The following is a 16424-nucleotide window of genomic DNA, read 5'->3' on the forward strand; positions in this document are numbered from 1 at the left end:
GATAACTACTGGCCAACTGCGCTGCCCCGTCCCATTCTCACAATGAATTGTTATTATCATTATTAGCAGTCGTAGTAGTAGTAGTGCTGTAGCTACTGATATTTCCTCTGCTGAAGGGTGTCTGTACTTGTCTTTATGCTGAGAAGCATTTCTCAATTTGGCGGAATTGTTACAATCGGCGGTTTCAACGTGCCCCATTAAACTGGTTTTGTGCTTTGTTTTCCACCACACCTCTCACCAACGTGAATGGATTACTCATACAACAGGAGACCAGGACGCCAAGCTCCATTAAGTGGGATGGCAGGACAGCATATCAGCATTCATCTTCCACTTAGCAGAGCAGCCCGAGGACAGACAGAACGACGGAGAAGGAGAAAATGTGATTCTCAGCTCTTCCCAACCAGGACTCGGGCATTTGACTTTTATGACTTTCTTATGAGGCTATTACATGGGAAGGTCTCATCAGGTCACGAACAAATTCACTTTAGTGTTCCCATGAACTGTGATCAAGAACAGGCCAGATTGTCTGCACTCTGTGCACCAAGCGGCATGTATCACCGTCCGTTTCTACTTTTCTCCCAACAAATACCATGAAGTGATTTCATTTGATTGGATAAACTGACATCTCTGCTCTTAAGGCCAGGAGGCAATCAGAGAATGTGTTTTATTTTGCAGGGAATAAAAGAGGATTCTTCGTACACAGATAAATTATATCTGACATTTAATGCACCACTAGGCCAAACTGGCAACATCAGCAAGAATATGACCGTACACATGTGGAAATTTCCTAGTTTCTGTGTTCTCACAGTTCCACAAACAATAACATTGCAACATTACTTGTACAAAACAGCCTGTCTCTGTAGTCTGGTTAAAACAAATGGAAGAGTACTGTACTGGATGGCCCAAAACACACGACCTTGGAATGAACAGATGACCTCCCAATGGAATTTTCTATTGCTAGAGACATATTTGTCTGAATAAAAATAATGCTGTCAAATACATTATTTATTCATTTGTTTTTGCAGCTACAGTACAATGTTTAATCATTGGTTCAGAGATAACATCACTTGGAGAGAAGTTGTTAGTTGTTCCAGTTCGAGGCTACAGACCGTAGTCGGGGTGCAGGGGACCTCTGTTTTGCGTCTTCAGGGCTAATTCCCACTTTCCCTCGAATGTAGGAGTAAATGGACACTCTTTATGTTAAGAGCCAGTTCGTATGTTTTGTCTGTGCAATTTGCATACAATTGCAACAATTACAGCTTGCATTCACCCTCTCGTCTTTTTCTTTTTGAATTACTTCCCGCTGACAAACTGGACAGTCAAAACTTCTAACTTTAACTTGATTGAGATCACTCACAAGCAGCTGCAGATGGTCACTTACCTGCTCCAGCTCCTGTCACCCACTGTCGTTATTGCGGTGCACTAGCGGTCCCAAGTGAAGATGTATAGTAACAGCACGGGCAGTCGGGCTGTTCTTGATATGCCTGAAGGACCATTGATCGCATTATTTTATTCACACTTCAATGTTTAATAAATCAGCATTATTATTGTACGTGTATTTTAATTTTGTTATAATATTTACGTATACGAAAATAATATAAACTCTTTAAATTGGGACATAAATTAAAGTATCGACTCTTTGCCTGATCAAAATTGTCCTACACAGCGACTGACTGGTTACGCTGCGAGCTGTCAGACCACAAGCAGGGACGGCAATTATAATTCATTCTCATCTGTTATCCGACTGCAGTCGGCAAAATGTTCGAGGAGGCGAGCGAAGTGTTCGATAACATGTTTAAATCTTCCTTCCCCCTCACCTTCATCGTTTTTATCCCGGCGGTGCTCATCCTGGTGTCACCACTCCCGGCCGAAGCCGCACATGAATTCACGGTGTATCGCATGCAGCAATATGACCTGCAGGGACAGCCCTACGGTATGTCCCGCATGCTCAGTTACCTCCTTGAAATCTCGTACTTTTTCCGATACGAAAAGTACACCATCATGGAGCTAAATGTCGCCTTTAGCTAATGTTCGGTCTCGTATCAATTTAGCTTTAAAATGACGGCATGCAGTGGGTTCACATGAGTTAGCTTGTAGCTAATGCAGCTCACGATGCTAATGGGCTAGTTGGTAGCAACGTTTAAAAAATGAATGACTCGATTTAAAATAAAAGCCTCTTCATTAATTACATTGAATGTATGTTTTGAGTTGGCAGCATGGAGGGCAAGTGGTTGTTACGTCTGCCTCACAATTAGGAGGTTGAAGGTTTGAATCTCAGGTTTGACTTTTTCTGTGTGGAGTTTGCATGTTCTCGCCCGTGCTTCTGTGTTTTATATCAAACACTAGACAAGCGCTATGGAAGATAGATGGATGAGAACGTAGATCTGGTCCTCATTAGTGTCTGTTGACTTTAAACGCAAGGTTTAGTACACCTTGGACTGGCTCATACATCTGACAGACATTCAAACTCAACGGATTGACAGTGAAGTCCATCTATTATGTCAATGTGGAAGGAAGCCGAAGAACTCTAAACCCACAAAGCCACGGGAGAACACACAAACTCCACACAGGAAAGCAGGAGCTGAGATGTGAACTGTGAACTTCCACACTGCGATGCAGACACTAGTTTATCCTGCTGCTGTCATCTAAGACTGGACTGTTACAAGTACATTTGTCTGTGGTCTTCCTCAGGTACCAGAAATGCCATCCTGAACACCGAAGCTCGTACTGTGGAGGCGGAGGTGCTAAGTCGCCGCTGTGTCATCATGCGACTAGTGGACTTCTCCTATGACAAATATCAGAAAGCCTTGCGCCAGTCGGCAGGGGCTGTGGTGATCATCCTGCCTCAAAACATGTCCTCTATGCCTCAGGACATAGTGCAGGTGCTCACTTATTTTATACACGATGTGTTACATTACTTTATCAAAACAACAGGACTGCTGTACATTTGAAGAAAACACAGGTTGGCACGGTCATATTTTGAGGCATATTGCAACATAGACACCGCTGTGATCCATTGGTTTCACTTCTCAATTTTCCTTCGACTCCCAGCTCTTAGCAGTTTTGCAAATATTTTTCCCCCTTCCATCTTCACTTCTCAGCTTCAGTCAACAGCCTCATTTACACAGAGACTCCTGATCCTTCTGTGCCTTTTATATAGAACCCAGCGAAGGGGAGGAACAACTGTGTTGTTTTCACACAGTGAAAAAGCATCCCACAATCAGAAAATTAGGCAGAATTTTAAATAAGTTAACTTCATTCCCCTATTCAGTGTCAATGATGTTCATACAGAACGAGCAATACATAAAAAGATGACAAAATTGGCATTTTTAATGGGAGTTGGAAAAGCAAATCGGCTCATCGTGGTTTGCTTTTAGATTATGGAATTTAAGAGCTTTTTACAGCACTGCTTGTGTAATTTTCTGACCGCTCTGTTTGGAGGTGTTTTTTTGTTTGTTTTTTCTCCACTCCAAAGCATTTGACAAAGGATTCACTGTGTTCTTTCTTCAGTCATTCCAATTTGTCACAGTAAAGAATGATACATTGGTTGTGACTAAGACCTGACTTCGAGTATGTTTAATTGGCTCTCTTGCTAGTTATCATTTGTAATCTTTTTTGTTTTGGTGCTCATCATGTGCTTGTGTTTTGGGTGTAGCAATTCATGGAGCTCGAGCCGGAGATGTTGTCCACAGAGACCATCGTCCCAGTCTACTTTGCCATGGAGGATGACGAACTGCTGTCCATTTACACGCAAACCCTGACCTCCTCCTCCTCCCAGGGAGCCTTGTCTGCAGCTGAAGGTATAAACACTCACAGTCAAGTTTAGGTTTTTTTCTGTTCTGCACTGCCCTTGAGCGTTTACAGAGACATGTCATGTTGACATGACTCTCCTCGTGATGATAAAAAAGAAAAAGCTACAGTCCGTTCAATATATGAAGAAGTCCTTTCTCTTGTCGCTGTTGTCATTCTGTAGTATTGCTGCATACGGCCACAGCCAATGGCTTCCAAATGGTCACCAGTGGTGCTCAGAGCAAAGCAATGAGTGACTGGGCCATCACCAGTCTGGAAGTGAGTAACTGAACTGACAATAGTCTGCCTTGTTTCTCAATCAGTCACCAGTTAATAACGTGTTATTATTTATCAGGGCCGCTTGACTGGTGTCGGAGGAGAGGACCTACCGACAATCGTGGTGGTGGCTCATTACGACTCCTTTGGAGTTGCTCCGGTATGTCAACCATTTTGGAAACATGTAAGATTGTAATTGGATAATACTCGAACACATCTATTTGTATGCCATGTGCAGTGGCTGTCATATGGCGCCGACTCAAATGGAAGCGGAGTTTCCATGTTACTGGAGCTGGCCCGTCTCTTCTCGAAACTGTACACCTACAAGAGGACACATGCTGGGTGAGCATACATTTAAACAGATTAAGTCTACACAAAACACACTTAATTACGTCCACTTGCACAATCCAGCACAAAATACTTCTTATATTTCTCGTACTTTCTAAAATATTTTGCTGACCTTTAGCCCCTATTTTGAGGAGTAGGATGCAGTACAGTTTTAAATACAATACAATACAATACATGCTGATTTATACAGCGCTTTCACAACAGCGGCAGCTGTAACAAAGCGCTTAACAAAACAGTTAACAGAAAGTAAAATAATAAACACAACACATAACATAAAACATGGACAGTCGTGCAGTCCTAACCACTTTTCCGTCACACACTTTGTTGTTTGAAGCAGTTTGAGATGAAAGAGGAGAGAATCAAAGTGTCCTTTAACCAGTGGATCAGAGCCGTCATGCTCAAAATGTGCACACGTCGGCTACAAGCTAAGTTTCAAAGTCAACAAAAAGCTGTAGTATCCATTGACGAAAAAAGATTGGTTCACTTCTCCTGTCCCATGGAAATTCATTTCAATTCCAAGCGGCAACTCTCGGTTCCAAATACGCGTCGGCGCAGAGCGCCGACGCTCTGCGCCGACGCTCCTCTCTCCCTCATCCTCAACTTCAGCAGCCATCAATCCAGCCGCACCAACGCGACTGTCCAACAGCGCCGACATCTCCACTGAACAAAACGGGGTTGTGAAAAATGCTGCCCATTACAGGCGCAAAAAACACAAGCGCCCCAGGTCTGTCCAGCACCGACAGTCAATGGCGCCGACATTCCTCCCAATCAAAATCTGTGCTGGTACAGGCGTGCTGCCGAGAAGGCGCATCCACCAAGCACAGATTCTTCTCCTTTGACGAATGTCGTGGCCAAAAAAACGCTGAAAACAGTCCATATCCGGTCCACACGATGAAACAACAAACAACATGTGACAAAACAAAAGACAAAAACAACAAAAAAGAACAAAAAAGCAAGGCTCTTGAAGAGCACTTGCCAAAGGCTGCCTACTCGGGTGCCATCTTGGGGGGCGGGGGGATGAACCTAAATAAAAATATCTTCTTACCTCCCAGACAGTGTATCTAATGTTTTGCCTGAGTAGTATACCTTAGTAGTGTGTGTTCTAAACATTATTTTTGTCTTGTTTTCCCAAAATATTGACAACTGACTTTGGCAAATATGCTATGTGGCCAAAAATATGCTATGCAATCTATCAGGCTGGACTTACACAAATGTGCTTTTTTGCTCCCAAGTGGACTATTCTGATGTGAGACATCACAGCTTGAATCTACTTTAATTTATTCATATAAGGTGAGGTCAATTCCTTTGTTTTTGTGGTATACTGAAGACATTAGGGTTTCTGATTTGAATATGTGACCAAAGTTCAATAGTCGTGCTTTTATTTCATGGCGTTTACATCTACATGTGTTAAACAACTTGGGACAGAGTACCTTTTGTTTGAAGCCACCAAATTTTCAAGTGAGCAAAAGCACTAGAGTGGACATTATTGAACAACAAAAACCAACCCCCCCCCCCCCCCCCGATGGAATAGTATAAACTTTGTAACACAATGCAAAAAGAATAAGGGGTGGAAGGTACAGCTGAAGGGGAAAGTGGGCTGCCAATTTACATTGCTTTGTGATTTACGATCAAGCATGCCGTGGAATTGCTTCATAGTAGTTTATCATGTACTGTATATATATATATATATATATATATATAAAATCTATAAAATATCAATAACTTTTCATTGTGGGATGTTCTTGTGTGTTCAGATACAACCTGCTGTTCTTTGTTTCTGGTGGGGGGAAGTTCAACTACCAGGGCACCAAACGCTGGCTAGAAGACAATCTGGACCACACAGGTACCGGTACACACCTACATCAGCTCTTCCTCAGGTCTAACCTTCTTGTCTTATACAGCCATCCATCCGATCCCACCTCAAATTTCTATTTTCTCTCTGTAGATTCTAGTCTTCTCCAGGACAATGTTGCCTTCGTGCTATGTCTTGACACTTTGGGCAACGGAGACGCTCTCCACCTGCACGTATCCAAACCTCCAAAAGAGGGAACTCCTCAATATGCTTTGCTCAAGGAGCTGGAGACGGTAAGACGTCTCACCCTGTTGTCTTGTCTTGAATGAAAGTGCCAATGCACGTTGACAGTCACGCGTTTACAGTACTCTCCTATTATTTTAGTAGCCAACAAGTACGCTGCATCATACCGAGAGGTGTTCCTAATATTTTGGTGACCCTCCTTTCCTGCCAGGTGGCGGCCAGTCAATACCCGGGGATGAAGTTCTCCATGGTGCACAAGAAAATCAACCTGGCTGACGACATGCTGGCGTGGGAACACGAGCGCTTCGGGATCCGCCGCCTGCCGGCCTTCACGCTCTCGCACCTGCCCTCGCATCGCCTGGCTCAGCGCTCCAGCATCATGGACGTGCGGTCAGTGTCTTCCTCCCCTCGCTACGAAGCAGGAGAGCCCCCTGCTGGGTGGGTTCACAACTGCATGAGGCCTGTTAGGCTTAATTTTGACATTTGCATCATGGCTAAAGTCCTAAATATATAATAGACTATACAATTTGTCCTCATCTTTTCAGTTGCTGTGCTCTCTCCTCCTCACAAACCATTTCATAATTGAATTTTTTATTCTGAATTGCTGAATTTTATGTTGCATTTATTTTTCAAGCCTAGTTGTGACTTGAGTACTGTATTCCTGTTATATCGTCCTGCAGTCTAAAAGTAACCTTGGCAACTGCAGTAGTTAATTACACACAATTACAGTAAATATTTGAATGGCAAATATTTCTAGGACTTAAATATGAGACAATCACGAAAACCAGAAAGTACAGAGTGTGCTTTCTTCTGTCACCTGACCACATTTTCCTACGCCTCTGTGGAAACTAATTCATTGCATGTAATTATTCACCTGGAAATAGATATTAAAAAAAATAATAATAATACAGATCCTAATGTTGTCAATCCTGGAACTTTACTGATGCGCCTTGTATTTTATTTTGTTGTACGCCTCGGTCACTCACTAATAGGTCGCTTTACAGATGCCATCTCTGCACGGTTGGTGTGTTGTGGTAAAGACAAGGCAGTGAGGTCTCATTAAAGTTCAAAGATAATCAATTTTTTTTTCAACATGTTTGAGGCGCATGGTTTGTTAAGGAGAAAAGCACACCAGTGGCGACGTAACCGAAAATTTTGCACAAGTCAGAACTGTGTGTATACTGTATTGTGTGTTCCAGGCCGCACGTAGACATTGAGAAGCTGAGCAGGAACACAAAGGTGGTGGCAGAGGCTCTAGCCCGAGTCATCTACAACCTCACAGAAAAGGTGAGACTGCGCGAATGGAGGCGCACCCATTGAAAGTTTGAATTTGTTTATAGCCTGGCAAGTCACCGGTGACTTCATATGTCCTCTCAGGGAGCCTCCAGCGACCTGCACATCTTCACTGAACAAATGGTGAGCACGTCACGACTCTCCACGCTATCCCCTAAGTGATGCTAGGTTGACATGTATTTATTTCTTTTATGATTTTTACGTTGCATACATGACAATTGGAGTTTAGATGTAAATGATGTGTTCTTCTGTCCAGCAGATACAAGAGGAGCACCTGTCCGCCATGGTGGACTGGCTCTCGGCTCAGCCACGGGCCGCCCAGCTGGTGGACAAGGACAGCAGCGTGGTGTCCACTTTAGAGTACCACGTGGGCCACTACCTCAAGGATGTCAAGAAACATTACGTCAAAGCAGACAAGCGGTAAAGACCACCACCACCACCTGCTTTCTGTGAAATACCGCATTTCCTTCAAGTAATAGGAGACACTAACCCAAAATATGTCTCAATTTGTTAACGTAAGTGCATTGATACTGGGGGTTTTTTCTGGTTTGAGTATAACCACCAATATTTTTTTCGTTTTGTTTGAGCTGCAGTTTAATTTTACATACATTCTAATAGTGTTTTGTTTTGTTTTTTTAATCATACAGATAAAGATACCTGACTCTGCAGTTCTGCAATAATATTTATGGAAATGTTTACTTCAGTGGTTAATTCAAAATGAAAGTCATATTGATTCACTATACAGAGTGAAAGATTTCATTTTGATGATTGCAGCTTATAATGAAAACTCCAAATTCACCATATCAAGAAATCTGAATATTAAATAGGCAACGCTAAGACTACTTTTAATGTAGAAATGAGTCTTGCGGGGGGGAAAAATCATTTTTGCTGGTTGTTCTTGGAACCTATGAGTTTCATATTTTGAACGACTGAAGCAAAATAACTTTTCTATGATAATCAAATTCTTTGAGAGCCACGTGTGCAATGAACTGTATTTGATTGTAAATATGACAGTTTTGCATTTGTGGTTGTTGCAGGGATCCAGAGTTTGTCTTCTACGACCAGCTCAAGCAGACCATGAATGCTTACAGGTGATCATCATCCCACTGGGGTTGTGTCACTGACTATAAAACGATGAAATCACTGACACCAGACCGACTATAAAACGATGAAATGACTTCATCCCCCAAATCCAAAGAAATCTTATTGTATTGTTCAGTTTACTTTCCACTCACATTAATATTGTTCCCTACTTAACCGGTTTGTTTTCAACTGTCCTCCTGACTAGAGTCAAGCCCGCCATCTTTGACCTGCTGCTGGCTGTCTGCATTGCTGCCTACCTGGGCGCCATGTATTTTGCCATCCAAGTAAGCCATGTCCATATTGGAATCTCTTAAAATCAGTGAGTGATAAAGATTTGTGCTCAAATGTTTTTTGTCGTTCCCCCCCCCCCCCACCCCACCACCCCTACAGAACTTTGGAATGTTATACAGCATTGCGCGGAGAGTCACCCAGCCCAAAGTGAAGGCCCATTAAAGACAACAGTAACACATTCCCACCCCACAAACGTTTTGTTTGTTGTTTTCGACATCCACTCAGGGTGCTTTTCAAAGCCGCCCCAAGTCATTCCCATCATCCTCTGCGACACACCTTCCTGTCCTCGCCGCCATCTTGAAATCTGCATGCTGACAGAAGTAGTTTGACACTCCCCCTCCCTCCCCACCTCAACTCTTGTCTTCACCAATGCACTGATGTCACTGGCAGCTGGAGGGACACAATTCTGTCTTACTGCATTTAATTGTTTGGCACTTCTTTAAAATAACAAGCAGTCCTTTGAGTGAAACTACCTGAAATAGGTTGGATGTTTTTGAATCCATCCAATTCATTCCAACTACAAACTACAGTATTTGCCCACATGGTGTGCTCAATGACCAGTATGGGGAAAATGTCAACCATTGAAAAGTACCCAAAAGTTCACACTAATTAGTTGGCACCAGCGAAATCTCTAATCTTGATTCAAAATGAGCGGTATGTTACACAACACACAACACAAACCCAACAGAAATACTGTTCACCAATAATTTAATGTGAAGTAGTATGTAAGTAACTGTTTGATGTCAAACTATTCACTACAGTTTGTCCCCCTTAAAAGACAAAAAAGATACAGTAGAGCTTAGTCAAACTCAACCCCTGAAAAGTGATTCAAATTGTGTGTATGTGGCTTAATGTTTCTTATTCTGACCTTCCCAATGTCCCGTGTTTGAATGCAGCCAAAGGCAAAATGCACAAGTCCATTTTCTTGTCTAATCACATCTTTGTGTGTAAGAGTGCATCTGCAACTTGATAAATTACTTTTTTCTTTGTTATCACTGTGCGTTACCATGAACCTTTGCTGATTGTGGCAAACGTGTCACGTTGTGTCACTTAAGTGGACACAGCCACAGAAGAGGGGTGGAGGGGGGGTGAACAGGTGCCTGTGATAAGGAAAATCTTCAGAATAACTTTTTTTTTTCAACTGTGAACTGCAGGTTATTTTGCGTGTGTGTGTTTTTACTGCATGACTTGTTCTTCTTCCCCAAATCAAAAGCCACACTTTCATGACAGTTAATTTATTGAACATTGGTGGAACCTGAATAATGATCTTTACAAAAAAATGATTTAAAAAATGATGACATATAATGTTTTTTGCTTGGTTATTTTTTTCTACTGACTTAACAGCTTTTTATTTGAAGCGATAAACCAAAAGAAATCTCCATATTCTTTACAAGTGACTAATTACTGTATCTGTTTTTTCAAGTTTTAAATGCGGATGAATAAAGTCAATAGATACAAAAAGAAATATAGAGGGTTTCAAAATAGATTTATGCTTAGGGATTTAAAGAGAGGATTTGTAATTAGAATGTCAAGCCGGTCTATTATGCTTAAGCATATCATTGCTTTGTGAGTGAAAACTGCAAGTAATTGTCACTTCAAGTAAATATAAGTGGAAATCACTACTGATGCCAACTCCAACCTTGGAAAATACGAGAACAATCAGCCAAATACTTTGGATTTTATGGATGCCAATGAGGAGGAAAACGTTCATAATGTCCAAAATACCGTGGCAGTCATTCTTATATTTGCAGATAATGAAGTGGACATAATCATTGTTGTCTGCATACATTTTGGATGAATACAGTATTGATTGTTGTTAGTTCACTGACATCAAGTGACATTAGGCTTTTTTTTCCTAAGGATAGAAAATGTGTCTATCAAATCCAAATATTGTGGCGATTGTTGAATATTTTCAGAGGTTGAAGTAGGCATGTACTGTATGTCGACATACATTTTGACATTGGCGGGCCGTGCATTTCAACCTTAGGCCTTCAGTGACGTCACATACTGTACCTTAACACAATACAGTATAGGCTCATCAAGCAGCACTTAATTTCAGGAGCAATTAAAACCAAGTATGCATTCACAATTAAGGGCAGAAAACTACATTTATAGATATTGTCAAAAATAAAAAGATGATTTAAAAATACTAAATAAAATGCCACCCAAATTACGCTGTGTGATCTTAACTCATTTACACCCTTTGACGTCAATTAGTGCATAGCCGTTCCCTCCCCATGACGTATTAATACGTCAATCACGTGTTTTCATGGGGGAGGGTGCAAGAGAGTCCGATGCAACTTCTCACCACAGGATTAGGCTTGACGGCAATATTAAATAGCAAAAAAATGGCCATCGGGTGGCAGTGGTGCAAAAATCAACCAGGATCACGCGGCAGAAGTAGTAGAAAAGGCGTACAGTGAAGGAGGGGCGTATGTGCATAGTGGATTGGAACATTAGCAACTAGCAACGATGGAGAAAAGGAAATAACTAACTAAAAATGATTTTTTTTTCGGTATAAAAGCGTCCTCGAAACAAAACACCATCTCCGTTGTTGTTTGTGTGGAAGAGAAAATGACGCTTCGGTCACTAATCGAAAGCGGCACCCGTCAAACGAACGTCGGCCTGCACAAACATGGCGTGCTACACGCAGCTCGCATAGCTCACGCCGAGTTTCGAGTTCATCTGATGAAGGTGAACTTGCTCCACGTCAGCGATCATCGCTTGGCAGAGCATTTTGTTCCTCCCGATGCCCCACATCGCCCACAAATCGTCTCCCCGGCGACTTCCAGCGATGACGGCAAAGAGGCTGCATTGCTTCGCATGGCCGACGCCGGGCACACGTCAGCGATTCGTTGGAATCGTCTCGTAATGACGACGGCGAAAACGATGAATTGGAGAGCGATTTGGATCCCGATATGTCGGACGAATATGTGCCTTCGGACATAACGGAAAGCAGCTGAGAGTCCTCGCCAGAGCCGCTGGAACGAGGAGGTAACTGCTGGCTAGCTTGCAAGTTCCCATTCAAAACTTCATCACTTCTTATGCCTCCTCAGTCACTTTTATGTACCGCTACATTCCCCACTGTACTATGAAGTTGCCAGTAACACTAATCATTTATGTACGATTGATGCGTCTCGTAGATGTGGATGAAAATATGCGCTGACTTGCATGTCGCCATAGGTTTTAAAAAAACAGGACACTCTGCTAAAACCACTAGTGTTAAATTCATATTCCATTTCATTTCAAATTGGATACTGAACAACGTGGAATGAATGGTGTAAATAGCAGTGTGCGAGCATGTATGTGTGTGTGTGAGATATTGAAATGTAAGTGGAAAACAACAATAAAAAAAATAGAAAAATAAAAGTGTGGTCATTGTACATAATTCTATAAATTACAGATTGTCCAACCAGAAGCCAAAAGATGACGACTCCTCGCTTTGGTGGCGGATAGAAAGGTAAATAAAATTATTGTACCTCACTCTGCAGCAAGATATATTTGCAACTTTTTATGTTTCTATAATTTAAAGGTCGTGCATCTGGACGTGGTGGGATGAATCGATGTGGTGACAAACTGGATCGAAGCCAAAAACCATCTTCTCCACAGCTGCACTTTTGTTCAGAGTTCAATAGTTTTGTTGTGTGCAAATAAATTTTTTTGCTACAAAAACATTATTTGTAATGTTCTTTTGTAGGAGGAACACATTATTGAGGTATTTGAGTTGCCACAAAAGCAAAAAATAGTGTAAAACTTGAAATGCATGCTTTTACAAAAAGATCATTTTCTCTGGATTTCTGCAGAAAATCGGCCTTTCCCATAAAACTTAGCAGTTTTCTAATGCTGATTGCCAACGAACGGAGAAAGATAGAAACAAACTTTTTTTTCTGCTGAAAGAAGAGAGTCTCACCTTTCTTTTGACAGGTTGCATGTATATATAGCCATAGAACAGAAAATTCTGTGGGCCTTGCAAATCAGTCAAGATTCAGTAAAATGTGAGGGATTGAGGGGGTTGCTCCAGTGAAAAGGGGTGGTATTCAATGAGTTAAACAAGTCTGTCCAATAAATTGCGCAATGTCGCAGTTTCATATAAGACACCAACCAACCAATAACAAAACAAACTATTCTTTGAAAATGAAGTAAACAGATCATTTGCATTTTGAAAATCGGCGATACAACAGCAAATAACTGAAAATTTTGAGCAGCTGAGATTGAACGAACTTTCAATCTCCATCAACACCATCAAGCCGAGAGAGCGAGCGACGACTGCGAGCGACGACAGCGAGGGAACCAACGACGACCGCGAGGGAGCCAGCGACGACCGCGTGGGAGCGGGAAATTCACATCCCAAAAACATGGACTTCCAACCCTTTGAAGATACTGACTATAAGCCATTCGATCCCGAGAACAATTTGGACCCGGACAATAACTTCTTCAAGAACAAACAAAGGGTAACAAACTCTGACTATTACCTGGATGAACAATTCAACACTAATATAAAATTGGAAAATGCACTTTCAGTAATACACTTAAACAGTAGAAGTCTCTATAAAAACTTCACAAAAATCAAAGAATACCTGACTAAATTCAATAAGTTTAAAATAATTGTCATATCAGAAACTTGGCTTGATGAAGATAAAACAAGTGAAATGGAAATAGAAGGTTATGAAATGTTTGCAACTAATAGGGAAAACAAAAAAGGAGGGGGGGTTGCAATATATGTAGACAAAGCACTTAAATGCAGTAAAATCGAGAGATTGACAAACACAATAGAAAACCTAATGGAATGTCTAACCATTGAAATACATTATAAAAAGGCATCAAATATCATCATAAGTTGCATCTATAGGACACCAGGATCATGTATTGACACATTCAATAAAAAAACTAACAGATATGCTTAGTTACTACAACGATAAGAAAATACGAATAATATGTGGTGACTTTAACATTGACTTATTAAACCCAAATGGACACAAAAAAACAACTGACTTCATAAATACTATGTACAGCAACAACCTTTTCCCAGTCATCCTGAAACCTAGCAGAATAACAGTTGACACGGCCACATTAATAGATAACATATTTATAAATAAGATTGATCATAAAATGGAAAGTGGACTTCTCATTAATGACATAAGTGACCACCTACCTGTCTTTGCAGTTTTTCATAATTATTTTGATAGAAAAGCTAAGTCAATAACTCACATAACAGAAATAAGACTAAGAACCCAACGCTCCATCGATGCTTTTAAGCAAGACCTAGAAAAACAAAACTGGACCGAGGTCTACTCAAACGAAGACCCAAATACAGCATTTGAAGTATTTCAGTCTACCATAATCTCCTTATATGATAATAATAATAATAATAATAGATTTTATTTATAAGCGCCTTTCAAGACACCCAAGGACACTTTACAATAACAAAAAACACAAAACAATACGGGTTGAGCAGCGGCAGCCAAAACGCGCCAGCGTTCACTCAACCCGAAAGTCAGAAAGAAACAAGGGAGGGAGAGGGGGAGAAAAAAAAAACCACGATAAACATTTTCCATTAACTAAAGTCTCGAAAAAGTATAAAGACCCAAGTAAGCCATGGATAACGAAAGGCATGGAAAACGCATGTAAAAAGAAAAACAATTTATATAAATTGTTTTTAAAATTGAGAACTGAAGAAGCAGAAAAAAATTATAAGACCTATAAAAATAAACTAATAAATATTATAAGAACCAGTAAAAGAGATCATTATCATGCACTATTAGAGGAGAATAAAAGTAACACACAATAAACATGGAAAATACTTAATCAAGTAATCAGAAATAGTCCTAAAAAATGGATTATTTATATTATTATATATATATTATTTTATCAAAGGCAAAAATACTATTCTGGAAAAAACTGCAGAAATAGCAACTGAATTTAATGAGTATTTTGTCAACATCGGCAGTAACCTAGCAAAACAAATTCCTGATCCAACAAACTTGTTTGAAATAGATAGATACGTAGAAAAAAACTCCTCCACGATGTTCCTTACTGCTGTAAAACAAGAAGAAGTATCAAATATTGTAAAAACTTTAAAGAATAAAAAGTCAACTGATTGCTTTAATATTGATATGACAATAATAAAGCAGATTATAGAATATGTAGTGCGACCTTTCACGCACATATGCAACCTGTCATTCAAAGCTGGTATCTTTCCATCAAAAATGAAAATTGCTAAAGTTATTCCAATCTATAAAAGTGGAGAAAGACATCTGTTTGCAAATTATAGACCAATATCACTACTACCACAAATTCTCAAAAATATTAGAAAAACTATTTTCTCGCAGACTTGATAGCTTTATACAAAAGCATGCGCTGTTAAGTGAGAATCAATATGGCTTCAGGGAAAAACGGACCACCTCAATGGCAATTATGGAGTTTGTGGAAGCAATAGCCACTAATATAGACAACAAAGAATTTACTGTTGGGGTTTTCATAGATCTAAAAAAAGCTTTTGACACAATAGATCACAGTATATTATTGGAAAAACTAGAAAGATATGGCATTAGAGGTGTAGCTTATAAATGGATAAAAAGTTATCTAGAAAACGGATATCAGTACGTGCAGCTCAACAATAAAAAAATGAATCAACTGAAAATCACTCGTGGAGTTCCTCAGGGGTCAGTGCTTGGTCCAAAACTATTCATCTTATATATAAATGATATCTGCAAGGTCTCAAAACAATTTAAATGTGTCCTATTTGCCAATGATACAACTTTCTACTGTTCTGGAATAAATCTGAAACAGCTCTTGACAACCGTAGAAAACGAATTAAACAAATTAAAATACTGGTTCGACAGAAATAAATTGTCACTTAACCTGAAAAAATCGAAGTTAATTGTTTTTGGCACAAGACCAATCAAACACCAAGCTAAAATTATGGTAAACTCAATTGAGATAGAAAGAGCGTATGAAACCAAGTTTCTCTGATTAGTAATAGACTCAAAACTATGTTGGAAGCCACATATCGATAACGTAAAAAGAAAAATAGCCAAAACCGTAGGGATCCTCTACAAAACCAAGGAAGTGCTAAATAAGAGATCTTTGTACACATTATACTCTTCATTATTATTACCATATATGACCTACTGTGTGGAAATATGGGGAAATGCCTGCAAAACAAACACACTCCCTATTCTAAAACTACAAAAAAAAAAGCAATTCGAATTATTAATCGATCAAAATATACGGAACCCACAAATCCACTATTTATCAAATTAAATACGATGAAATTTTATGACCTGGTAGACTTTAAAATCGTCCAATT

At 40.2% G+C, this 16424-nt stretch overlaps 1 protein-coding gene and 1 long non-coding RNA gene across 5 annotated transcripts; both read left to right on the forward strand.

The window, feature by feature from the left end:
- Nucleotides 1–1675: 1675 nt before the first annotated feature.
- On the forward strand, nucleotides 1676–10420 carry ncln (nicalin). Of its 4 annotated transcripts, none has more exons than XM_086116236.1 (15): nucleotides 1676–1933; nucleotides 2692–2882; nucleotides 3656–3800; nucleotides 3974–4068; nucleotides 4145–4225; nucleotides 4304–4407; nucleotides 6168–6256; nucleotides 6359–6498; nucleotides 6660–6886; nucleotides 7648–7735; nucleotides 7826–7864; nucleotides 7998–8161; nucleotides 8779–8832; nucleotides 9030–9108; nucleotides 9215–10420. In XM_086116236.1, the coding sequence occupies exons 1-15, from the start codon at nucleotides 1759–1761 to the stop codon at nucleotides 9275–9277; spliced, it is 1734 nt and encodes a 577-aa protein (XP_085972362.1). In that variant the 5' UTR covers nucleotides 1676–1758; the 3' UTR covers nucleotides 9278–10420. The 4 variants fall into 4 exon arrangements, with proteins under 4 accessions (XP_085972362.1, XP_085972363.1, XP_085972364.1 ...); XM_086116237.1 differs by having other exon boundaries at nucleotides 8001–8161; XM_086116238.1 differs by having other exon boundaries at nucleotides 6660–6838.
- A 976-nt stretch (nucleotides 10421–11396) lies between these two features.
- On the forward strand, nucleotides 11397–12787 carry LOC147202308 (uncharacterized). Its single transcript, XR_015101428.1, has 3 exons — nucleotides 11397–12109; nucleotides 12519–12575; nucleotides 12648–12787. It is a non-coding gene; the product is annotated as an uncharacterized LOC147202308 (long non-coding RNA).
- The last annotated feature ends 3637 nt before the right edge of the window (nucleotides 12788–16424 follow it).

The sequence above is a fragment of the Hippocampus guttulatus genome, chromosome 7, assembly GCF_054856545.1.
Source record: "Hippocampus guttulatus isolate MCC_2025c chromosome 7, RoL_Hgut_1.0, whole genome shotgun sequence".
Lineage (NCBI taxonomy): Eukaryota > Metazoa > Chordata > Actinopteri > Syngnathiformes > Syngnathidae > Hippocampus > Hippocampus guttulatus.